At 33.8% G+C, this 26,234-nt stretch overlaps 4 protein-coding genes across 17 annotated transcripts in view; 2 read left to right on the top strand and 2 right to left on the bottom strand.

Moving 5' to 3' along the window:
• Nucleotides 1-11,215, top strand: part of LOC126769993 (paxillin) — a 66,179-nt gene extending 54,964 nt beyond the window's left edge. For 4 of the 5 annotated variants that reach the window (XM_050489088.1, XM_050489086.1, XM_050489084.1 and 1 more), the window contains exons 5-9: nt 2,759-2,984; nt 5,368-5,586; nt 5,674-5,847; nt 5,922-6,152; nt 8,922-11,215. In XM_050489088.1, coding sequence (XP_050345045.1) covers nt 2,759-2,984; nt 5,368-5,586; nt 5,674-5,847; nt 5,922-6,152; nt 8,922-9,188 — 1,117 coding nt within the window. In that variant the 3' untranslated portion in view covers nt 9,189-11,215. Of the gene's footprint in view, nt 1-2,758; nt 2,985-5,367; nt 5,587-5,673; nt 5,848-5,921; nt 6,153-6,348; nt 6,743-8,921 lie in introns of those variants that run through there. The other variant, XM_050489089.1, reaches the window with a different exon arrangement.
• Nucleotides 11,216-12,964: 1,749 nt separating this feature from the next.
• On the bottom strand, nt 12,965-15,741 carry LOC126770096 (X-box-binding protein 1). Its single transcript, XM_050489255.1, has 4 exons — nt 15,398-15,741; nt 14,783-15,023; nt 14,308-14,477; nt 12,965-13,725 (listed from the first exon to the last, which is right to left on the bottom strand). The coding sequence occupies exons 1-4, from the start codon at nt 15,544-15,546 to the stop codon at nt 13,632-13,634; spliced, it is 654 nt and encodes a 217-aa protein (XP_050345212.1). The 5' UTR covers nt 15,547-15,741; the 3' UTR covers nt 12,965-13,631.
• Nucleotides 15,742-16,533: 792 nt separating this feature from the next.
• On the top strand, nt 16,534-18,558 carry LOC126770044 (COP9 signalosome complex subunit 5). Its single transcript, XM_050489183.1, has 6 exons — nt 16,534-16,773; nt 16,849-16,952; nt 17,030-17,160; nt 17,447-17,641; nt 17,711-17,978; nt 18,240-18,558. Exons 1-6 carry the CDS (start codon nt 16,619-16,621, stop codon nt 18,431-18,433), a joined length of 1,047 nt encoding a protein of 348 aa, XP_050345140.1. The 5' UTR covers nt 16,534-16,618; the 3' UTR covers nt 18,434-18,558.
• Nucleotides 18,559-19,120: 562 nt separating this feature from the next.
• LOC126769964 (AP-1 complex subunit gamma-1) overlaps nt 19,121-26,234 on the bottom strand; it is a 36,366-nt gene continuing 29,252 nt past the window's right edge. For all 10 annotated transcript variants that reach the window (XM_050489014.1, XM_050489010.1, XM_050489008.1 and 7 more), the window contains 6 exons: nt 25,106-25,214; nt 24,669-24,767; nt 24,318-24,471; nt 23,541-23,689; nt 22,934-23,026; nt 19,121-22,380 (listed from right to left, as the gene is read on the bottom strand). In XM_050489014.1, the coding sequence (XP_050344971.1) occupies nt 22,279-22,380; nt 22,934-23,026; nt 23,541-23,689; nt 24,318-24,471; nt 24,669-24,767; nt 25,106-25,214 (706 nt within the window). In that variant the 3' untranslated portion in view covers nt 19,121-22,278. The remainder of the gene's footprint in view (nt 22,381-22,933; nt 23,027-23,540; nt 23,690-24,317; nt 24,472-24,668; nt 24,768-25,105; nt 25,215-26,234) is intronic.

Here is a 26,234-nt window from a genome sequence, read left to right on the forward strand (position 1 = left end):
CGATTATGTTAACGTAATACAGCTTGAAATAAGTAAACAGTACAATGAGTGTCTAATGGCGGTCTTATTAAAAATTTGAGGAAAATATTAACGAAATATGCATATTTTGAACATGCTTGTTTATTGATTCCATAGCTACCAACAAAAAAAAAAGCAAATCGTATTGTCTATGTTATTTTTTATAAGATGATATATATAATGATTATTCTTCAATAAATTCATATAATTTCCACAGCACAAAAATAAATAGCTTTTCTAAAGTTATTCTTACAGAAATAGAGATCTGTTTATCAAGGCGTTGACGGAATTTTATGTATATTTTGTCATACATTCAGATTTATATATAAAGGACCCTGAATATCAGTTCGCGTTCGAGCAGATGTTGATTTACGATTTCCTGCCGCTGTCGAGCTGAAGTCGATATGTAATAACATAGTTGCCATTCTAAATCTGAGACACTGTTAGATAAGTTCATTGACTTTTTACTTATCGTCGAAATTTTACTTGAATTTATTTAGCACGAATTACTTGTTTTGTTCTAAGTTGTTTTTCTAAATTTTTTTCTTAAAATTAATCATTTAACTAATTATTATTAAAATATATTATATATATCGATAATTTTGCAAACAATCATGAAACTGAATTGACAAGACTTGACATGTTACCACGGCTAGGAACTAAACAGGTTACAGTGATAGACTGGGTACAGTAAGAACTGGGTAGATCCGGCGCAACCTCCACAATCATTTCTGTGGCTTGCTATCTTTTTTTGTTTTCAAGTTTCATATTAGTTTACATAATTATAAAACGAAGATAATGTATACAATATTTTCGTATCATATTAAAGGTAATTCTGACATTAATGTCGAATCGAAATATTATTAAGATAGACTTATGAATCGTTAAGCGCTATCAACGGTTCAGAATGTGGATATCATTTGATAAGTATCAATAAATTTGATTACCATAAGAGTACGAATAATGTAAAAGATGTTATAATAAGACGTCTAACAACAGCCACTGGGTCATTGAGACCCTGGCCCTTTGAGCCAAAATTAAAAGACATGGCGAGATGACTTGCCGATAAGGAACAGCCCGGGTAAAGAAAGGCAACCCCGAGACCCGTACCCACTTTTGGCTTTTTGGGCCAGTCAGGAAGAATTCTATCTCTCTAAGACGTCTAACGCTAACAATATATTGATATATAGTGAAATGATACATACAAATTAATTAACAAATATTAAATTCTCGTAGCCAGGTAAAGCTAATGTCTCACAGGGTCCGGCGCTGTACACAGAAAAACTTATTTAATTTTTATTCTAGAAAAAAAAATGGAAACAATTTAGTTGTGAACAATCGCGCGATCTGGATCTGTAGATTGTAGACGGACGCAGAAAGTTATTATTACAGTAACAGTAACAGCCTGTTAATGTCCCACTGCTGGGCTAAGGCCTCCTCTTCCTTTTGAGGACAAGGTTTGGAGCTTATTCCAACACGCTGCTCCAATGCGGGTTGGTAGAATACACATGTGGCAGAATTTCAATGAAATTAGACACATGCAGGTTTCCTCACGATGTTTTCCTTCACCGTTAAGCACGAGATGAATTATAAACACAAATTAAGCACATGAAAATACAGTGGTGCTTGCCCGGGTTTGAACCCACAATCATCGGTTAAGATTCACGCGTTCTTACCACTAGGCCATCTCGGCTTCAGTTCCTCGGTAGTATAGTTATTATTAGTTTTATAAAAATTAACAGAGAAAAGAATCTTGTTTATTTTTTGGTTTCCTTTTGCAAATTTTTATACATTAATCCTACCTAGAGATTATTTTTTTACAAAATTATTCTTTAAGCGTAAGTTTAAATTTCGAATACACGTCTATAAATCAACTTCTGGAACAATCCAACTGTAATTTTAATCTATATTTACATTGTAATATTATAATAATTGTTCTTGGCACCATAGACTCCTGCGCACGTCTCTGAATAATTAGTAAATAGTGTTTCTACGTTCAATACACCTGGCTAGGCATTTCCAAATGATATATTTAACGAAGATGTTTTGTCGTATTTGTTTGTATATAATTCACTAAGTTGGTAATTTGTAAGGATATATAAATCAAATCAGGGTGTGTCTATATCTTCCGAAGATTTCCATAGTCGTAATGCCAACTATGCATTCAGCCAATTGGCCAATACGTCGTTCTGTAAATAAAGCAGGAACATGTCTATCTTTCTGTTGGTTAGTTTGATAGATATGACAGCTGTCTTAGTTTGGAAATACATCAAATTAGCTTAAACTTTCACTACCCATGTTGGCAACTCGTTGTGAACTTCAGGAATGTTATCACACTTCTAACAATGCCAATGGCAATTAATATATATAGGTGATCACTTAAAATTAGATTTACCACGACAGGAAACGTCTGTCTTCTTGCTATAAATAAAAAAAATCAACCAGTTAATCCAAAAATAAATAAATAAATAAATACTTGTATACAAATCTCTTAAAGTTATTTAAGATATTAAGATGAGTCGATCGTTGATCATTCATCATTATTGGATAGATATCCGCAATCTATGTAATAAATGGTAGGTGGTAACTAGTAAGAGTATGTATGAAAACGAGTATGTATATAATTATATCTTGTGGATTTTTGTGTCGTGTCTGAGTTTCTAAACAAAAGATTAACTTTATTAAAGATATTAGTTTTGAATATTTTATGTGATAATTATTTTTATGTGTTTGTGACCAGTCGGGCATCAGTATCTCCAGTCCCGCCGTCAACTTCTGGCACATTACCGCGGCCAGGAACCAAGCAGGTTACGGTGACCGTCCAGGAAACGGTGGTAGAGCCGGCGCAACCTCCGCAACCGCAACCGCAGCCATCTGTGGCCGCTGTGACGACTGTTCGTCACCATCACGCATCCAGTGCTACTAAAGAGCTTGACGACCTCATGGCATCTCTCTCAGACTTCAAGGTTAGTGAAGCGTAATTTAAGTTTAGTAAGGACTTTTTGTAGGGCTTAAGTTTACTGGTGGTAGGGCTTTGTGCAAGCTCGTCTGGGTAGGTACCACCCACTCATCAGATATTCTACCGCAAAACAGCAATACTTGATATTGTTGTGTTCCGGTTTGAAGGGTGAGTGAGCCAGTGTAATTACAGGCACAAGCGACATAAAATCTTAGTTCCCAAGGTTGGTGGCGCATTGGATATGTAAGCGATGGTTGACATTTCTTACAATGCCAATGTCTAAGAGCGTTAGTGACCACTTACCATCAGGTGGCCCATATGCTCGTCCGCCTTCCTATTCTATAAAAAAAAAAAACCCGGTACCGCTCGGACCGCCCTCTCAAGTTCCACCTGACTATGATAATGGATGCATAAGATGGAAAAAAAAGGGGTTTTAACGGTCGAAACCTTACAGTCCTAAGAGCTGATTATACAACAATACATAGGATAGTATTACTATACATTATAACAGTAGTAAGCTTACCTCAGGATAAGGTCGAACATCAATACGTTTATGTATTAAATTAAGACCTACCTATGTATATATACATTACTATAAAATAGGAGAGCGGGGAAATTTACGAGCTGATGTTAAATGGTAAAAAAATATTAACCATACTACATCGTAAATGCGCCACCAAACTTGGGAACTTAGATGTTATGTTCCTTGTGCCTGTAGTTATACTGGGTCACTGGGTAGGTAACCCAGATGGGCTTTCCATAAAGCCCTACAGCCAAGTAAATATATGTAAGTTGTCTAATTATTAGGTAATATATATTGAATAGGTTATACATAAGAATATTAATATGGGACAAGAATATTTTCTTGCTTTACAGAAGACATTTTTTCCGTAGTCGAATTTTACTTTTATATATATATATAAATATATATAAAAGTAAAATTTAATATATATATATATATATATATATATATATATACATATTATAAATTTAAATATTAGATGTAGATAAAGCCGAGATGGCCTAGTGGTTAGAACGCGTGAATCTTAACTGACGATCGTGGGTTCAAACCCGGGCAAGCACCACTGAATTTTCATGTGCTTAATTTGTGATTATAATTCATCTCGTGCTTGACGGTGAAGGAAAACATCGTGAGGAAACCTGCATGTGTCTAATTTCATTGAAATTATGCCACATGTGTATTCTACCAACCCGCATTGGAGCAGCGTGGTGGAATAAGCTCCAAACCTTCTCCTCAAAAGGGAGAGGAGGCCTTAGCCCAGCAGTGGGACATTAACAGGCTGTTACTGTACTGTATGTATATTATGCTATAATACCATCCAGATCCGAATAGTTACTATATTCATTTGGTCTTATACATTTTTTAGTGTTACGTTATTTATATAATAAAGTAATACATTGAATATTTTCTCCTAAACCTTCGCTGAACCTCAACGTGCTATTCTGGAAGATAGTCTAGGAAAATACTGGTAACATAATTTAACTATACAATTATTTGGTCGTATTATTTATGTACTATGAACTTGTTTCAAACTCGCAATGAATATTAACTATTATTTTCAAGTTAACCTTTATTATTACAACTTGTGTTATATACAAACCAGATTTTAGAATTATATTAATTACACAAACGTTGCATTAAATTTCTATAAATAATTCGTTTTAAATGAAACGTTTATACGTTTAATTAATAATGTTGTTTAGAGTAATAAGAAAATCTCAAGATTTGAGGACAGCGCCAGCTGCCAGAAAGATACTTGACCTGGTATCAAGAACACGATAAAATAATTCATTGAATTGAGGTCTTCGCTATCTCAATCCGAATTTCATTCATAGCACAATGTCAAAAGGTACATATGTGCCAATTTTATATTATTTCTGTTGGTATTAGTTTTACAATCAGTTATCACATTACTCATCGTTGTAAGGTATAATATAGGGCGGCTGCTGTCATGGCCACCTCGGCACACTGCACTACACTTTTCCGTTTATTATAATATTTACTACTCGCCTTTCTTGGTCCACGGCTATTTCCAGCCTTGCGAGCAGTCGTCACTCCAGCACACGCGTCGTCTCACTCACACCCGCAGAAATGCTCATATCTAAAGATAGTACGTGTGTTACATCACAGGCGTAGTGGGGCTGTGATCTTATAATATTAGAGTACATAGACAAAGATTTCACTCGGACCGCATTCACTCCAGACCGCTTCGTTCGACCAGTACCTTCAGTACGTTATCGCGAAATATAAACTTCGGGTTGGGCTATACAGCCCAATTCGAAGTTTCATTGACATTGATTAATTTCTCTGCTGCTATCAAAATAAGTAATAAAAGCAGCTGCTGCTACTCTCGTTTATCAATTCTCAGGTAAGCGGCGCTGGTGCAGCTCCAGGGGGAGAAAGCGGTACCCACGTTTACCGAGAAAAGCGTGCTTGGCAAGAACAATACCGCAGCAACCCGCGGCAACCCGAATCCGCATCTTTAGAGCATATGCTCGGATCCCTCCGAGCAGATATGAGCCGTCAAGGAGTACAAACCCCCCAGAAGGGATGCTGCAACGCCTGCGAGAAGCCCATCGTCGGACAGGTGGATATTGATCTTCAATATGAAAGTGGAAAATAAAATGTGGTAGTGCTAGCGGCCAGTGAACGTATTAACGGTTGTCTATCCCAGGTAATCACAGCGCTGGGCCGCACGTGGCATCCTGAACATTTCACATGCGCTCACTGCAATCAAGAATTGGGCACGAGGAACTTCTTCGAGCGCGACAGCAGACCGTACTGCGAGCCCGACTATCATAACCTCTTCTCGCCGCGATGCGCCTATTGCAACGGACCCATACTCGACGTTAGTGTCAACAACCAAACTGTAATCAGACACTAACGTCGCCAGCTCATTGAGATGTTGTCTTTCGTTTACAGAAATGCGTAACAGCTCTCGAGAAGACCTGGCACACGGAACACTTCTTCTGTGCCCAGTGTGGCCAACAGTTCGGCGAGGAGGGTTTCCATGAAAGGGATGGCAAGCCATACTGTCGGGCTGACTACTTTGATATGTTTGCGCCCAAGTGTGGCGGTTGCAACAAACCTATCATGGAAAACTACATTTCCGCCCTCAACACTCAATGGCACCCAGATTGCTTCGTCTGCAAGGTCAGTATCACTATACTTGTGTCACACTCACGGAAACATACGCATCTGGTAATAAATGACAGGTAGGTAGTATATTTACAATTACAGGAAAATACCCCTACGCCAGGTTGAGTATACTACCCAATGTTTTCTAACAAGTTTAACACCTGAACTGTTAGAAAAGTTCACTCACTCAATTGATATTTTGGTCTCCCAGGACTGCCAAAATCCCGTTAAGGGAAAAACATTCTATGCCATGGAAGGAAAACCGGTATGCCCAACTTGCGCCGGTGTTGATGAAGAAGAATAAAGGATGAGCCTTTCCCCCTCAAAATGAATGCCCTCCCCCCACTTTTTTTACAGCTATGCTCGTCGTCATGACGGAGAGATGAACTGCAAATGAATGAACACGATAAAAACACAGATGATATTCAATAACAATGTCAATAATTTCTAGTCTTTAGCATATTTGATAGGGAATCGTAAATTATGTAATATATTTTTGTAATATTATTATAATGTATAAGGTTTATAAAATAAAGAGAACAAAAATAAAAATTAAAAAAAAAAAAAACAAAAAAAATAACAACAAAACAAAATAATAATGAAAATGAATGGAATTGCGGACAGAGTCGTGTCCCTTCACGCATTGACCGCTCTTCAAGGTCACCTGCGTACGCGCATCGTACGGCAATGAACTCTTATCAATATACATACATACATTGTTATCCACCAGGAAGGTCGCTATCTAAAACGCAAAGAAATGGTAAACGGGGTCAAGTGCTAGGCGTGTAGTGTTTCCCGGCGGAACGTTGCCGAAAATAAGTCGCGTATGACGTCACTGGCGTCGCAGCCACACCGGCTAATGTAGATCGGGCCGATTTGTTTATGGGCCAGCCAATGAATCGCTATTTATAATACGGTGCACTCTTAATATGCACTATCGCTAAGCGCAAAGAACATCCAATTGAATTACATAAACTCAAAATAAACGAATACATTAAAAAAATAAAGATTATTTAATGAAAAAACATTATACAACGATTTCATTTAACGGGCTCAAATTAGTTACATGAAAATAGAAAAATGTTAAAAAAAATAAGTTGATAGATAATCGTAACATTGGTGGATTCGTGCCAATGGCGTGTTACAGGAAAGTAAATCAAAAGGAGCAATTTAACAATGTCGTTATATTCTTATAATAATGACAAACATTTGATTTCGGTTTCGGTAATTGAAATCGCAATAGATTTATTACATAAATTCAATATCTGTTAAAAGTTTTACAAAAGTTTACAATATTGTTTTGTTATATTCTAGCTAGATTACTAAGTATATAATCGTGTCGGTTGAACTAGGTAGAATTCATGTTCTGATTGTGTGTCTAACCGTAATCTTTGATCATACAAATTATACTATACTATAAATTACACTAAAACCATACTTTTATTTCAAGTAAATCATTAATGCGTGCTTTGTGGCTTATCACATTGATTATTGAAAAGTTTAAATAACGACTCGTAGGTAGTGATTTACTGGACAAAACCTTCTCTCGCATTAGTTGGATCCTATCCATAATAATAAACATGGCCGTCACGGACGTCCGGCGGATGTAAAAATCGGAATTGACGACTATTCATAGAAATTATAATTAAAGAAAACCAATAAATGAATATTGAAATAAATAAATAAAATTACACTTTCATTATTTTTAGTTAATTTATAGCAACGAAGTAAATAATAAGTAAACGCTCGAGTGGCAAGGGGTATGACAGCATAACAGAGCGTCATGGCGTTTGACGCAAACGAGCCGTTTTTACCCTCAAGGCGCACATAGAGGTTTCATATCAAAAACTTTAAAAAATATAATTTTATTATATTACGCATACGATAACGCAGTAAATCTTAACCGAATTTTCAGATTTTTATCTCTCGTTCGACGTTTAAGGAAAACATCGTGAGGAAACCTGCATGTTAGGATAACATTGTCACATTGTGTATCGCCAAAATCCAAAGCATCTCAACTGGATAGGAGATATTGCCAATAGTGATATATTTACAATGGCAATACAAATAAGTATCGTCATAAATATTTAAATACAAAGAAAACTACAGATTCATAAAATAATTAAGATATTTAATCTATGGTAAAGTTTAAGTAGGTACTAATCTGATAATAGTTTGATTAATTGTTAATAACTTACTATAATATTGATTATTTGATTGATTGATTGAATTTAGTTCCAGAATATTGGTAAGATGTTAAAGTACTTATTGTTATGGCATCAGGTGGAGTAGTCATTTGCCTTCCCGGCAAATATTTAAAAAAAAAATAGACTAACCGCCAGTTTCAGAAATGATGAGTAAAGTCACATTAATAAATCTATTACGTCATCAACTACAATTGAAAAATGACCAATCAGAGTAAAGACAAATCAGGTATTTTGACTTTGATCAGCGTTTCAGAAATAGGATAGGGGTTATCTTTATTTGTGATGATAATTCAAATCCTTATTATTTAAGGATTCGATATGAAAGTAATCAAGGTCGAATTTTAGTGCAACGTTTTAATATGCTTCGTTCAAAATTAAATATTTTCAGGTTAAGATAAAAACAACTATATTTCACTTCCGTACCGTACTAATTTACAGTTACGCTCATTTTTCTAATCAAAAGTTATGTTTGAAAATTTGAGCATAGGTTATATTCTACAAAGTTACTTATAATATAAAAATGTATTTTATATATATATGTGTAAAATATTAATAAAGAATATATATAATATTTCAGGAATGCCGTGAACCCTTCCACGGGGGATCTTTCTTTGAGCACGAAGGGCAGCCCTACTGCGAGACCCATTACCACGGCAAGCGAGGCTCGCTGTGCGCCGGCTGTCACAAACCCATCGCCGGCCGCTGCATCACCGCCATGTTCCGAAAGTTCCACCCCGAACACTTCGTCTGCGCTTTCTGCCTCCGACAACTCAACAAAGGAACCTTCAAGGAGCAAAACGACAAACCATATTGTCACGCTTGCTTCGATAAGCTTTTTGGATAAACTCGATATATGGGCTGTCCTATTATTATTCTATTATAACCTTTTGTTATCTGTGAACTGTAATGTCAAACCGCAGAAGATGTTCATATTTCTTTACACAAAATTAAAAACGCGTAGAATTAAATAATTGACTAACGTTGCTTTCTACGTATTATTTTTAGAGAAATGTATAGTTTATAATCTATTCAAGCTTTAGTAATAACAAAACAATGCTATAAAATAAAAAAAAAACCACGGCGCAGTCAAGATAGTAACCTATTTTATATTTTTAATAAGTGACACAGATTAAAAACTTTATTTAAAAAGAGTATTGTATTGTATCGTAAAATATATGACAAACATTTCTTCTAAAGAAACAAATCGCGTAAAAAAATTGCCGTAGATAAAATTAAATTATATTTAAAATTCGATTCTACATTAGATTTGATCAAAAATTCAAATTACAAACTTGCTCACTTATAAGAAATTCTATTATGTATATAAATCAATTAATAAATCTTTGGGAGTGCTTAGACGGTGTCGTAATTAGATGACACGAGTCAAGGTATTATAAATAAAAAAAAAAAGATATTTAAACGATGTACGGCCCTACTCATAAACGTTGCTTAGAGGCTGTTTACTGAAACACTATTTTAGCTCTTTCTATTGTTATTAATGTGTCATTCGAAAGAAGAAGACAGCATTATTTAACTTATCACCCGCTAGAAAACGTTTATAGTTAAGGCCGTAAGTCTTTATGTAAAGATTCTGTAGATTTAGTTATTAACATGTGATGAAATAAAAAATGGTGTTCGAAAATTATGGTACTACTTTAAATTTAATCTCTTTTAATGTATTCTCGGTCTAAACAAGTCATAGACGTTGATATATAGAAAAATCTGACGATCTATAAATTTTTAAATTCGATATATAAATTAAAAATGCCATGTTCATATATTTATAATTAAAAAAAATACACGCCAGCTTTTATAAAAAAAATATAAGTTGGTACAAGTATATAAAATGCTGGTTTGTAATATACAGTCTATTATAATTCTTACTCAATACTTTTTTAAGTTCTTATCTTCCATTAGATTAAAGCTGTACAGTTTAATGCTATTGTTTAAAAGGTACACTATTACCGTAATTATTTAAATGATGACATTGCACAGTATCTGCATAACCTTGTAACCAATCAACAATGTTTTTTACGCGACAGATTGATTTCGCTAGCCAGTCAGCTTTGAGTTACGTTGCCGAAATTTATTTTTGTATGTACCAGTTAATTAATGAATGTCACGTCTGACATCTATAACTAAAATTAAGAACAACATTTTTAATCTTAATATAAATAATAATAAAAGCTCCAAATACAACTTCCAGTGAATAATTCTGCGCTATAGCGACTTTTTTTTAAGGTTTGGAGTACTGTGCATTGTCTACTTTAATACGAGTTTTATTTTTATTTAAAACTTGTACTACTATGTTATCGCTTTTAGATTGATAGGATTGAGTGCCAAACTTCATTAGGCAGTCCATACTCACGGTGATTATATTTACTTCAAATGTTTTATTTAAGTTTTTATTATCTATCTAAAAATAATATGGTATTAAAACTGACAAGAATATTGTAATGTCGAGAAATAATTTTATTTAACCTACAAATGCTTATAAGAACTTGTTTTTCTATAGGTTTTATTTTTTATATATTTAATCTTGGTACGTGCAAAAGTATTATATCATTCAGTCAACTGCATTATAAAATAATTGACAAATATAAAAAAGTATTATATCTGACTACTACTGTAGTAGAAATAAAAGTCATAAATAAATAAACTATATAAAGATTAATTATGGTACGAAAATTAACATATTAAGATTTTGTTTTGATTCACCGTGGGTAAACTCCATTTTCTGATCGGCTCGATAACTGTGTGTGTGTGGGTTACATTAACCACCAGGAGTTTAAATGTTGGTAAGATTATATAAGAGATAAGTTTTTATTGAATCTGTAATATTTTAACAAATATATTTAATGTTTTTTTGAAGATGTGTGTCTTTTATTTTTAGAGAGGCAACTTTACGCGATGAGAATATAAATTTCAAGGTCGAATTTAAATGCATCAATATACTACGTTTAGTTACTATGGACTAATTTAGAATAGTAAGTTGTTTATTAATTCTTTGAATTAATTCATTTTGAAGGCTCACGGTAATTTTCAGATTACATAGATAGGTACAACGTACTACGACATCGTCAAGTACTAAACATATGTATTTATACTTGGGACGACTTTCAAACAGAAATGAAATAATCTCTGTCAAATTAATTATATTTGGTCAGTGGGAATTTGTCCTGTTGCTTTCCAAAGATTGTAATAAGCTTAAGCCCGGACAAGCAGCGCTAAATTTTCATGTGCTTAAATTGTGTTTACAATTATTTATCTCGTGTTCAGTGTTGAGGAAAAACATAATCCGGAAAATTGCATGAGTTGAATTATAATATACCACATACTCGTATAATCCACCATTGTAACCATCATCCGCATTGTATGAACGTGGTGAACTAAGCTCCCAACCTTCTCTCCAAATAGAGAGGAGGCCTTAGAAAAATGTTTATTGAATTTTTACAACAATTGTAGCATTACAAACTCGTTACAAGGGCCCCTTTACTAGGTTTAAACCCGTGTTACTGTACAAGACAAAAAAAATTACCAATAATTATTTTTTTCTTGGTGAATCTAGTTGCCGTAATGGCTTTTACCGGTACATAACTTTTAATCTTGTAAAATAACGATTCAAAAATGCTAATAACCGTAACAGCCTGTGAATGTCCCACTGCTGGGCTAAAGGCCTCCTCTCCTCTTTTTGAGAAGGTTTGGAGCTTATTCCTTAAAAACGTATTTTATTTATAATGCTAATAAGAGCGTACTAAATAAAGTACATTTAGATTTGTTAGTTAACAAACTAAATTAAACGATATATGTATTTCTTAACAAGTTCAAATCTAAATGGATTTATAATGAATATTAAAACGATAAAACAACAGCTACACACGTTACCTTGAGACTACTAGAATTTTCTGTGCCAATCGATAGCGGTCATCAATTATTCGTTATCGGCGGCTCGTATCGACATTTCCAATCAATATATTATGGTTTTAACGCTTCAAGTTGTTTTTAGTACTAATAGCGTATAAAACATAAAAATATGGTGTATGTACCTTTTCATAAAATAAACGTGACTTACAAATTATTTAAACCTTCATATCTTCCTTGTTTGATGAATAAAATTATATACTGTTCGTAAAGTAATATCGTATTTATTATAAATAGGAAACAAAATTATTATTTATAGTTTTCTTCATTTTAAAAATAATTTAAATAAATCCTTTTTTTTAAATTTCATTTTCAGATTCGATTATCTCGTTACTTGTTACTGCAATCGATATCAATTTAAAAGGTGGTACGTACTTTAGCACCACATCTTTGTCTATTTGGTTTAAAATTAATTAGTACATTCAAATTTTAAGTAATGTGCGTGGATTGCATTTTATAAGTTAAATACATTCATTTTATTTTTATTATAATTTTATTCAATTGTTATAATTTAGTAGGAAAAAATATGTATAAATATATCCTAAATTATGTAACACCTCATTCAATCAGAAGTTGGGTTATATTTATTATTCAATTTTCAATCCATCTAATCCAATCTTAGTTCTTTAGAACTAAGATCAACAGTGAATGATCAATAAAACTCATTATGTTTATGCATTAAGCAATAAAACCACAACATTTCACAGAACAATGTTTATTTACAGCACTTATTATATACATCCCTACACTGCTCACCGATTTAATTTGAAAGAGCAGCCTATTTAAACAATAAATATATATTAACTTATTTCTCATTTTTTAAGCTTATCTAACATTTATACTTAAACCAATAATTTGTAAATATTCTTACAAACTAATCAGTCTTTGGTGAGAAAATGCTGAATTTTCTCCTACGCTAGGCCTGGAAATAATTCTGAGAAAGATTCACACCAAAAATCTGATAAGTCCATTGTTTCATGGTCACTGAGCGGTGATGATAATGATTCATAACCTAAATCTGAGCTTAAGCTTGTGTGCGAAGGCGAAACTCCGAGATAGTTCTCTTCCAATGACTTCGGAGATAATGTAATTGGTGATAGTAATTTCATGTCACATTCAATTGAGATTTCCGAACAATTATTCGTTAATGTATTAAAATCTGTGTCCACATTAAACACGGGCACTTCTTCAACTTGATCGTCACATGGAACTTCTACTGTTACACAGTCATTAGCTTCATAACTTGCGTAGAACATGTCCCCTTTGTCACCGTCTTCTTCTTTAATTTGTACTTCATCTGTGCTGGGGTAGGGATGTGCATAAGAGTGCTGTGCTAGTATCCTGTCAACATCATGTTTGAGGCTTTCTAAGACTCCACCTTGACTGGGTTCCAGTTGCTTTGTTGAGGACCCCACCACTTGATTTCCTTCAGGGCACTCTCTACTGTCCCCGACTTTGATCTAATATAAAAAAATAAAAGAATTATAATTAGACCCAATTAAAAAAAAAAAAACTTTTTTAATATAAGAGAATAGTTTGTATAAATATTTTTTACTTAAACTTAAGTAGTACAGTTTTCAGCCTACAGTTAATAAATAAAGGATCTATACTTGTTACATCTTAAGAAGTAAATAATACATGAATTGCCTTTTAACAGACAAGTCTAAGGTATTTCTATTGATTGCAGAAGTGTATAAAAAATTGCATCATTTATTTATGCAGTATAGTGATAAAAAACCTGAATCACTATGCATAATACTTATTTGCATAACTTGTGTTTGTTTAGAAGAAACAAGGATTAATAAAATGTCAGTTCCTCATATTTTTAGCTAGCTGATATAAAACTTGTTTGTATAACACTATATTATTAGTAACTAATTGTTTAGATTTTTGTATGACAAACCATTTTGCTTGTTTTTTATTTTGATTGGTACAAATCTCTTTGAGATGACTTAACTTGTTTTAGAAAAAAGAAACGAATACATAAATTATTACACCACATTACAATAAATGATGCAATACTAAAGGAAACAGCATCTTACATCTTCAATCTCTGCTGCAGGGCTTGTATCAAATTCTTTGAGAAGTGAGTCGGCAAGCTGGTGTAATGTGTCGAGGTACTCTTCAGAGTCGAGATGGGCGAGGAGGTCTGCGAGAGGAGGCACATCGCCAGCAGCAGACGCGCCGCGCGGATCGCCGTCGGGTGCCCCTCCTGACATTCAAAACATAAAAATGCTGTTACAAATGCTTCTAGACTAATTTTATATTACACTTATTCTTCTCACAACTACGAGAATTGAGTATTTTTAAGTATTTTATATTAATTTCAATTATATCTTAAGCTCTATTGTACAATTCAAGCTTTGTAAGGTTTATTCGAAACATAATACTAAAAACTTTTATCGTATTTTAGCTTTATTACAAAGATAGCACAAGTAATTGGTAATGTTATTGTATTTTTATACATATATGTAATATCATGAAGCTGTAATATGTCAAATTAAAATAAAAACAAACCTTCTGCTGAGGTTGAGACTCTGCTGGTCTCGGGGTACCCGCGACGGTCCGCGCCGCGGCCTCGCTGCGCAGCGTTGCGTTCTCGCTGAGCAGACGTTCGTTTATCGCCTTCAAGTTCTCAACTTCACTGACTAACCGCTCGTTCATATCAAGGCATTCTTTAATACGACTCTCCATTTCGTCCATTTTCGCCTTTTTCCGATCTCTCGAAGTTTGAGCCGCTACACGATTCTTCAGCTTCCTGAGTGATGTAATAATAGTTTTTAAATGATATACTTTTAAAAGTTTTAAGATTATACCATATTCTTTAATTTAATACATCCAATAAATGAATGATCATAAATAATAGTTTAGGTATTGCATAAAAAATTAAATTGCCATAGCGAGTCTATATTGTTATTTTTAATTGACAATGTCGTTACTTTATAACAAAGTAATTTGTCTTAATATATAATACATATTACCCATTATTGGCATACATCATTTGGGACAATTTCATTATCTTGAGTACCTATTTCTAGAACAAACTGACTGACACGCAGGCAATAATTTAGCGTTATAGTTATTTTATCTACCGATTATTACTTAACGCTTATAACAACCATATATACTCACTTTCTTTGCATTTTTTCTTCCCATGTCAAATGGTCCAGTCTTCGTTTTCTGGACGGTGGATTTGGAGCCACGTCGATCACGACTTTAGACTCCATATCATCCACCGCCAGATAACTATTAGGAACTGTGATAATAATTGGTGCACTCATTTTGATAGTGTTAGTACCGTAATATATTAACACACCGAACTTGCATCAGCTCTAATTTTTATAAGACGATCGCATACTCGTACAACTTCAAATTTCACACATTTGCTAGAAAAAACTTCTATGATATTGTTTCGTCAGAACACAATAAACACTTACGTCGTACATACTCAAGCTCATGTCAAGCATTAATGCGATTTTACTGTTCTCGAAAACGCGTACGTGCTGTTTTGTGATTGGTGTACATATCAAATGGGCGTATCCGATAAGGAAAGATATCATACTTTAGAAAGGGATAGCTATATGCACACTTGAGGAAAAGTGGAAAAAATAAGTGTTAATAAAATGACGCAATTTGCTAAGTTAACTGAGTCATAATATTTAGATAGTTTTTTAGGGAATTCATAACGGTTAGGTTACAATGACTTTTATTAGGAAAATTATTATTTACCGTTATAATCTTGCAGACAATAGTAGTGATGAGTGAGTTTTCATTTCAAATTGTCTGTATATTTGATTATTTATTTAGTTTTCATACTTATGTTTAGTAATATGTATTGAAAATTTATTTATAAAAACTAGATATTTTACAAAAATTACATTCTCTAGACTAAATTAATAATATTTATAAAATAAAATTATTATTTGGCTATCATAAAATTATAATTGAAGAAAAAAATGTGATTACATTTTTTTTTCGTATATCATTAAAAGTAAACAGGGAAATAAGATGCGACTTCATTAAGTATGTTTAGGGCAAACATGCCTAATGAAGATAATCATTAAAATTAAAAGCCAACCTCCACATTTTTTTTATAAAGTTAAATGTTAAATGACAACCTTAAATGCTATATGAATGTGTCATATTGTCTCAATCGAACTTATAATATAATAAATTTTAATTAAGCAGATTTTTAATTTCCAAACGATAAAATAAAATTGCGAAATGACAACTATATGTCAAATGTCAATTTACTACGAATAATATACCGTCTGTGTCTATAAAATAGCGATATTGAATTATTTCAGTTTTGAATAGAAGATTGCATATATTTAATATAGTAAAGCTTTTAAAATGGCTTCGACTAGTGCAGATTCCCAATCATCGATAGCACAAAAAACTTGGGTTATGGCTAACAATATAGAAGCTGTGTCCAGTGTTGACGACATTTATCGTTACGATAAAAAACAACAACAAGATATTTTAGCAGCAAAACCATGGGAAAAAGAGTATGTTAAAATGGAAAAACACATCGTTTATTTATTTTTATTTCCACTACTAATTAATATCTTTATTTATTTCAGCCCACATTTTTTCAAAGACATCAAAATATCAGCTCTCGCTTTATTAAAAATGGTTATGCATGCTCGATCGGGCGGTACTTTAGAAGTAATGGGACTACTTTTAGGTAAAACACCTATTTTTAGTTTAATTTATTTACAATTTGTAATCCTTAACATTCTTTCATCTATGTTGTTATAACAGGCAAGGTTGATGCAAATACAATGATAGTGATGGATTCGTTTGCGCTGCCCGTGGAGGGTACAGAAACACGAGTAAATGCACAAGCACAGGCTTACGAGTATATGACTGCTTATATAGAGGCTGCAAAGCAGGTTAGCCATATGAATAAAAATATTTTTTTAAAGTAACATACATTGAATTTAGATTACTCACTCATCTCTCAATTTGAAATCTTCTTTTGAAAAATATTCCATTATATACATATTAAACAGATATTATATACTTTTAACTATTCATCTTCATTAGTAACTTGGATGTAAGCTGTTAGGGCTTAAAATATTCATATCCTTTTCTTATTATAAAGAGTAGAAAGGGAGAGCTAGTTTTAGTGATGTGAAATTAGTTTATAGATATAGATAATTTTATTTTTATTTCCAGGTCGGTAGACATGAAAATGCAATTGGCTGGTACCACAGTCATCCTGGCTATGGTTGCTGGCTGTCTGGCATTGATGTATCAACACAGATGCTTAATCAAAATTTCCAAGAACCATTTGTTGCTATTGTCATTGACCCTGTCAGAACTATTTCAGCTGGAAAAGTTTGCTTGGGTGCTTTCAGAACCTACCCTAAGGTGAGTAATTTATGGTTTTTGACACCATGTGTTATTTATTTTCTTTAATATATTTTTGTTCTTATTAAGGGTTACAAACCAGCCAATGAGGAACCCTCAGAATACCAAACTATACCGCTTAATAAGATAGAAGACTTTGGAGTTCACTGCAAGCAGTATTACTCATTAGAGGTATCATACTTCAAGTCATCTCTGGATAGGAGGCTGCTGGATTCTCTTTGGAATAAATACTGGGTTAACACATTGAGCAGTTCTAGTCTGATCACAAACGCTGATTACACAACTGGTCAGATATTTGATCTCTCTGACAAACTGGAACAAAGTGAAGTTTGCTTAGGTAAGATATTTGTATACCATGTTACCATATATTACCATGATTTTAAACTATTTTACATTTAATATTATATATATTATTATATTATTAATTATTGAAGAATTTCATAAATCACATAAACACAATGTGTGATTTGTGAACCTACACTCATTGATAAGCTTTAATCAATTTTAATGTTAACTTTTACTAGTATTTACAGGAAAAAATTGAAATGCATAATAAACTATAATATATTGAAAAAATAATTATTATTAATAATTGTAGGCCGTGGCGGCTTCATTGTTGCTGGTGCTGACCCACATGAGAAAAGAACTGAAGACAAATTAGGAAAGGCAACAAAAGATGCATGCAAGACTACAATAGAAGTTATTCATGGACTTATGGCACAAATGATTAAAGACAGACTTTTTAACAGCGTCAGCGGCAGACCGGCACCTGCTATACCTATGATTGAGTGAAGCTAAGCTGTACTTATTTTATAGTTACAGTTTATATCAAGATGATTTACCTATATATAAATGGATGTCACTTGTTACTTAAAAACTTCGTAAATTGTATATGTAATAATGAAATATTTAGAAAAATATAATTTGTTTGACTCAGTACTTCTGATCCCTCATTGCAGTAAGATATTTACGTGGTTAAAGTGTGAATATTTTACAGTCGATTCTAATGGCAAGAGTAAAGATAAATAAACTTTGATCCACAATGAATTTTAAATGTCATTTTGAAATATTGAAGTTAGTTAGTATTGTCAGTGAAGATGTTATTGAAACTTTGGAAGTTAAATTAGTTTGTGGAATAGTGACATTAATCAAGAACTGTTTGTGGTGCAAATTTGCCAGTAGCAACTCTTAAGTTTGTTTATATTTACTCCTCCTGCCACTGGAATATTGTCTGCATAAAACTTGATTTATATTATTTTTTAAAGCAACACTTAGGAAGTCATGTTTTGTAAAATACATCACTGACAAGAAATAGAATTGAAATATACCCCTTATTATACCTCAAATCATTTAATAAATCATGGTTCATAATGGGTATTTGTGGTTGGGACATAAATTAGGTAGATACTCATTGTTACTATTTGTAAAAAAAATGCTACATTTTTCACATCATGTTGAGGATAAAATAAAACAAACCAATAGATTATATAAACATTCTCAAATATTTATTAACCAATTTACATAAAATCATTATCTTTATGTACATCTTTCATAGCTTTAGTTATACATAAAATAAAATCATAACATCTCACACGTGGAGGGCCTTCTATTAAACCAGATACTAAGGTAAAACAAGCACCAATATGTGATATCATTTGCCAAGCTCTCTTTACTTTATGAAAATCATGACGTGTTTGATGATAGAGGCTACGTTTACATTTGCATGTTTTATTTAGGGTTTAAAATATTGTGGCTATAAGACTGCCGCTACACAGAAAATAAAAATTCACTCACCTGTTTGACTAAATTACTAAAATTAACTTTTTTTGTCTTGATTGAATTCTAAATATTTATACTTTAAATTGTTAATATTGATATAACGTAAAAATATATTTTGTTATATCTTTTTAACTTGATTATTTTTTGTAAGATATCAAAATGGTTAAAGTTTTAAAGTACAAATAATATTACTAGCAAATGTAAACGTGGCGAAGAGTCAATTAATTATTAGATAAACTTTATAAGACTTTTATTTAAAATAAACGATATTTTTAAATAAAATGTGCTGTTTAATAATATAAATGTAAATAATTAAAATACTAAATCTAAACGTAAATGTCCCAAATAAAGCGATACATAATGAAAACTATTTATCAATTATCTCATCTAGAAGACACAATCATTTATATACATGTCACTGAAAAAAAAATCTCGATAGATTAAAAGGAACGATTCTATATATAATAAAAATCAATGAACATTAAAGCTCTAACAATTAAAACACAATGAAAAATAAATCTCAAGATAACCTTTTTTTTTCTCCAAAATGCAAGAATATGGTTCGATACGGCTTAACCAAACTATATCATTAATAATCACTTAATAAATAAGAATGAATGACAATTCTATTTCAAATAGTCCTTCAATCGGGACCGATCACCCGTTTGACTCTGGCAGACGTCCCCATTACATATACAAAAGATCAATGACTATGTTTTTTTATACAACTCCATAGAATTTAGAATAATCTAATGTATCACACATTACATAATAATGATAGTTTATATTAATAATTTATTAAGTACATATCCACGCGAATCATTCTCTTGTACATCTCACTATACATTATTTATGTTACATTAACAGAGTTTTATGTACAGCATGAGACGGGAAAGATGATCACTCATTGCCCAAATCATTGAAAAAATAAACATTTTATAATAGACTGAGATTAATGTAATACTGAAACAGTAATGCCGCCAATCCACAGTGACGCAAAATTTGTACGAACACACTACACACGAAAAACAACGAACAAAATTTAAAAACGTGCAAGACGTGTGCGCGAGCGGCTGTGGGTTGGCAGCTTAATGTGACATTCGTAGTCTTAATACAATGTTGAATTACGCAAAAAAAAAAAAACAATTTTGCAATTTAAAAATTCACAGTTCAGACCGAGGCTTGGAAATTATTATTTTTGGAATCATTTTCATAAAAAAAATCATTACAAGACGGTTTTAAGCTTCCAAGCAATTGGGCCCTCAACTCTATTTAGACTTAAAGAATTCTTTCAAAATCTATCTAAAAGTGGAATGTTAAACGAATCTATAACGTGACAGCTAATCTACGTTTTCACAGACTATTAGAAACTCAGTACTTATGTCGATAGTATTGACAGCTTACTAGTACCGCAAAAATAACTAAAGCTGCCATTAGAATTCAAGATTTTTTACAACCATTTTGCGCCTGTTTTTTATTTATATTGACACATTTTCCACCACCTCCTGGTCGGAACTTAGGATCCCCTTTTTATTTATTATATAATAATATACAAAATTACGTTTTATTGCCATTGGAAAATGAATATTTTAGTTGTAATATTTTGTCCCACTATTAGGTAACTTCACTTATTCTAGCAATATTATTTATTATTAACTAGGAAACAAAATCAGAATTTCTGATGATTAAATAAAAAAAAAATCTGAATGTCATTAGAACCTATTTATTGGTTTATGAAAATTGTATTTGTTTGTTTATTTATATAAAATAAATATGATTTTTATACTATAATAAAACTTTAGTTCTTAAATCTAAGCTATGTCTGAAAAATACCAATTAAATATACATGTACAATACAAAGTATAGAATCTATTCGTCAATAAGCTTTATAACAGATGTTATATTAAAAAAAATCTTTACAAGTAGCGAACATTATTAGTTGCATTTACTACCCAATATGATATTATCCACTATTAAAAATTGTATGAATCCTTTTGAATAGTTAACCAGGTCTGATTTCCACTAGGTCATGATGACACTTCATCTCGATCTGAGCTTTATCTGTTTTCACTAGAAACGGATAACATTATTTGTGCAAAGACCTTATAATAATAACTTATTAATTCTTGTAAAAAGTCATACAAAAAAAGTAGTTAACGATAGTTTTTTTTTTATTATAGATTAGAAAGGTGGACGACCATATGGGCCACTTGATGGTAAGTGGTCACCAACGCCCATAGACATTGGCATTGTAAGAAATGTTATCCATCGCTTACATCACCAATGCGCCCCCAACCTTAAGAACTAAGATGTTATGTCCCTTGTGCTTGTAATTACACTGGCTCACTCACCCTTCAAACCGGAACACAACAATACCAAGTACTGCTGTTTTGCGGTAGGACATCTGATGGGTGGGTGGTACCTACCTAGACGAGCTTGCACAAAGCTCTACCACCAGTAGTTTTAATGTATGCGAATTTGTGAACAGTTCGAATAACAAGGCACGACACAAATTTACTCTCACAACCTAAGCAAACGATTTTGATTATTATCTTCTCTTGGTAACTGAGATATGTGATAGCGCCTACTTTTTCCATTTGACGTTTAATTACATTTTAATATCAAGATAGAATATAATAAGCTAATAATTAAAGGTCCGCCTACTGATTCGACTCGATTCGGGGCGACAATATGTCACCATGACTTTGTGGAAATGGTTCTAATAAGCATCGTTCTAATACGCGTTACCCAACAGTGGGATAAAATATTATGGTCAATTAATATAACGTGTCCACCAAAGGTCTGTACAAGCACAGTGTCCGCAGCTCGTCGGGGCCGTGGTGGGGCGGGTGCCCGCGTCAGTTGAACAGGTCCGGGGGGAAGTTGTTCACTTCCGCCTGCTCCAGTATCGGGTTGCCGTCTATGTTGTACGATACTCTTATCCGTAGTCTGAGGGGTGTCTGCGAATTAGTTTAATTGGCATTTTATTTTTGTATACATATTCATTACTTATGCATATTTTTATTATGACAACTTTTCGACCACGGCTTCACGGTGAGGGGGTGAGAGGGAGGGGGAGGGGTTAGGTAAGGCTAAACGGAACAAGTGGGGAATTAAATGAAATAAAAGTCGCAGGCAAACAGTCATTATCAAATAACGCGAAAATAAAGAAGAAAATGAAAACGTATGAAATAGCTTTAAGCACAAATTAGTATCACTACTTTAAACAAATCGGAAATTTAAAAATTACTATTTTTAATATTAAACTCATAATGTATATTTAATAAATATATTTTTATCTCAAAAAAATCCGATAAAACATATCAAATAGATAATTAGTTGTCGCCTCATGCAGGTGTCCTTACGATGTTTTCCTTCACCGCTGAGCATGAGATGAATTATAAACAAAAAATGAATCATCGGTTACGATTCACCTCTTCTAACCAGTTGAAAAACACGGCTCCTTAAATTACTAAATTTAATTAACAATAATCGAGTCATAATAAAAATTACCTTTGAGGGATTTGTAATTTTGAGTTGCTGCGTGATCTCCCCTTGTGGCGTGAGCACTGTCCCCGACGGAGACATCATGTCCAGACGGAAAGTCTATGAAAAACAACCAGCCATTACCAAACAGTATTGGTTGAAATATAAATATATAAATAATGACAGTATATTTTGTAAAAAAATACGAATAACATTTTAGATTTTATTTATTTATATAAAATTGTTCCTGGGCTGACTGATAGATAATGAACAGCAATAACATTCGTTTATACATATATATATTATTGTGGTAGGTAGTCTGGCAAGAAGTCTCCACATGATTGTAGGCGGCCACCATCGCATATAAGCATTAGTGCTGTGAGATATTTTAACCATACCTTACATATGTTAAATGCCAACGGGTCAACCTTGGGAACTAACACGTTACGCCTCTTTTCCCTGTTACACTGGCTCACTCACCCTTCATACTACAACACAAAAATACTAAGAATTGTTTCTCGGCGGTAGACTGAATGATGAATGGGTAACCATCCAGACGCGCTCGGATTTAATTTTTGTACAATTCAAAACGTGTCGGGCGAACCCCCGGGAATAAGTCGCGGGTGCATCTCACCCTGGGCACGGCGGCCTGGAACAGGAAGTCGGTGATGGTGTGCGCGTGGCTGGAGCGCGCGCGCATGGTGAGCGCGGCCGCGTCGCCGCCGCGCTGCGCCGCCAGCTCCACCAGCACGCCGTTGCGCTCCAGCGCGCGCACCACCGTCTCTGCAATGACCTCTCGTGAGCTTAGCCGTTCTATACGTCCGTTGATAGCTGTTAGCGACCTGTGGACGACAGGCCGGGCGGCAGACGTAGCTGTCACGGACGTATTTTGTTTCTATTGTTCGTTTATTGTTACCTGAGGCTATGGTAGCGATTACTGAGCGGGGTATTATTAAGAGGGCAGGGTTCCTACCCTGTAATCTTATTCTGTAAATATTTTTTATCGCATAATTAATTAATTTGAATTGGTCCTTTCGTGTATTGATAAAGTGTGATTAAATTCGTAATTTTGTGATTAATTATGTTTTTTAATTGATATTTCACTTCTGTCCTAAAACTTTTCTGTTTCAGAAAGGCAGACAAGCAGTTGCGACCTTTTGTGGTAACCTTTCTTACCCACGCTTCGTAGTTGTTTTATCGCTATCGTACGGATTGTCACTGTTGAGGCGCCAAATGCTGATGGCGTTGGTTGGCACTTAATACAAACGTTTAAATCAACTATATTACTATTGTTTTGGAACATATTTCAGACATGTTGAGTTGTTTTCATAGCGTTCGTTCAGTTACGGTGCTCTAAGAGGGGTAGCCTCGTTTGAACACAAAAATGTGAACTCCGAAAGTCACTACTAACCTTGTGGTTGCACGACCGGCTGCGCGGGCGCGAACAGTCCGTCGAGCAGCAGCGACGGTGTCGTCATGTTGTTGTTGGTGACGCTGACCGCCGTGGTGGGAGTGGGCACACTGGGCGTGCTGAGGTCCAGCCCGCTTAGCAGGTCCAGAATGTCCTGTAGGATTACAAAACATTAATCTTTTATTGTTTATCTAGAAAAATATGTAAACATATGTACATTTAGATAATGACATTTAAGGAGTATGTATTAAAAAAAATTAAATTTAATATGATAATTTTTTTTATAGAATAACGAAAATTTCGTTTTAGCATAATCCAACTAACATTATTAAACTATAATAATGTACTTACATTAGTTGAAGAATTATTATTAGTAGCAGCGGCTGGGGCATGTTCCATGTCACCGTTTGATAAAGGTTCTGAACCGATAATCAAATCCAGCAATGCATCCTGAAATACAAAATACGTGCTATTATATTAAATAATATTATTTAGAGGAGATTCAAGAACAATTTATGTGTCCCTTATCGTTTTCTCTTGTCATATAACTTCAAGTTGTGGTTTGGGTACATTGTCATTCAGTAGTGTCATGAAATTGTTTTTTTTTATTATACAGCTACTAAGTTTGACAGTTAAGTTAACATACACACATGTTCAGTTTTAATCTTACATAGTCTTAACTTCAAATTAAGACTTATTAAAAAAAAAATGTTACGTTGCTCCATAGTATCACCTGGTTTTTTTTTTGGTCAGTGAATTACTAATATAACCTTGCGTTGGGGGTGTACCTGTTCGGGCGGCGGCTTGTCGGCCTCGGTCTCGGTCTCGTGCTCGGGCGCGCCGGCCTCCATGGGCGGCATGCGCTCCAGCAGCGCGGGCCGCAGGTGCGCGTACTGCCTGAGGGGTACAGCTATGTTATCACACCTGCGTGCCTAGCCAAGTTACTTTCGTTTCATATCGAATATCTTTCGACAATCGTTAACGCCTCGACGTAAGCGATTTATGAAAACGATAAGTTGGTTGCCAATTTGACACGAGTGAGTCGATCGCTCATTCTACAATGTACTTAAAAAAAACCTACACTTTAGTCGATGGTAAGCGTTCCCACAAACGTCAAACTAACATCAAAGTCGCAGTTGTTAGTTGTGTAGTTTGTGCGCGGGCCGCACTTTTGGTTTGAGTTGAAGTTGAAAGAATATTTGTATTAAGTGATAAAAAAGTAAGTAAATGAAATAGGGTGGGTACACATTCTTCTTGTAATTGGTTTATATCATGTAATATCACAGAGCGGAATGTAATTTTAAGGATACCTTAAATGATGTGATAACTTTTAAAAAATGGAATATGAATCTCGAGCAAGCCCAGAAAAATTTGCAGCTTTATTGGAATTTCTTTTTTGTTATAGAATATGAAGGCGGACGAGCGTATGGGCCACCTGATGGTAAGTGGTCACCAACGCCCATAGACAATGGCGTTGATGTTAACAATCGCTTACATCACCAATGCGCCACCAACCTTGGGAACTAAGATGTTCTGTCCCTTGTGCCTGTGATTACACTGGCGCACTCACCCTTCAAACCGGAACACAACAATACCAAGTACTGCTGTTTTGCGTGCGTTTTACATCTGATGAGTGGGTGGTACCTACCCAGACGAGCTTGCACAAAGCTCTACCACCAGCGAAAAGCTCTACCACCATTCATAGAAAGATACGTACATTATTAGTTATTTCATAAATATCTTTCTTTGTTATTTATTAGCGATTGCGATTGTAGAATTTCAACTTGGCTAAAGCGGGTGTAGTGTATTTAGGTGAATGCGTAAATTGGAACGTTATTTTTTATTCATCATTGTGACGTTTGACATACTTTCCTTCTTGTGTGGGTCGCGGCGACTTGTGTATCGTTTGAACGCAGT

Source organism: Nymphalis io, chromosome 8, assembly GCF_905147045.1.
Source record: "Nymphalis io chromosome 8, ilAglIoxx1.1, whole genome shotgun sequence".
NCBI classification, from domain to species: Eukaryota; Metazoa; Arthropoda; class Insecta; order Lepidoptera; family Nymphalidae; genus Nymphalis; species Nymphalis io.

Bases quoted from the DNA above. Each gene is read 5' to 3' on its own strand.
- LOC126770096 (XM_050489255.1), bottom strand. From the start codon at position 15,546: ATGAGTGCACCAATTATTATCACAGTTCCTAATAGTTATCTGGCGGTG. The intron at 15,024-15,397 runs GTGAGTATATAT...TACATCACTCAG, and splicing joins GAAGAAAAAATGCAAAGAAA to GAAGCTGAAGAATCGTGTAG. The intron at 14,478-14,782 runs GTTTGTTTTTAT...TTTGAATGTCAG, and splicing joins AGTCTCAACCTCAGCAGAAG to GAGGGGCACCCGACGGCGAT.
- LOC126770044 (XM_050489183.1), top strand. From the start codon at position 16,619: ATGGCTTCGACTAGTGCAGATTCCCAATCATCGATAGCACAAAAAACT. The intron at 16,774-16,848 runs GTATGTTAAAAT...TATTTATTTCAG, and splicing joins GCAAAACCATGGGAAAAAGA to CCCACATTTTTTCAAAGACA. The intron at 17,642-17,710 runs GTGAGTAATTTA...GTTCTTATTAAG, and splicing joins CTTTCAGAACCTACCCTAAG to GGTTACAAACCAGCCAATGA.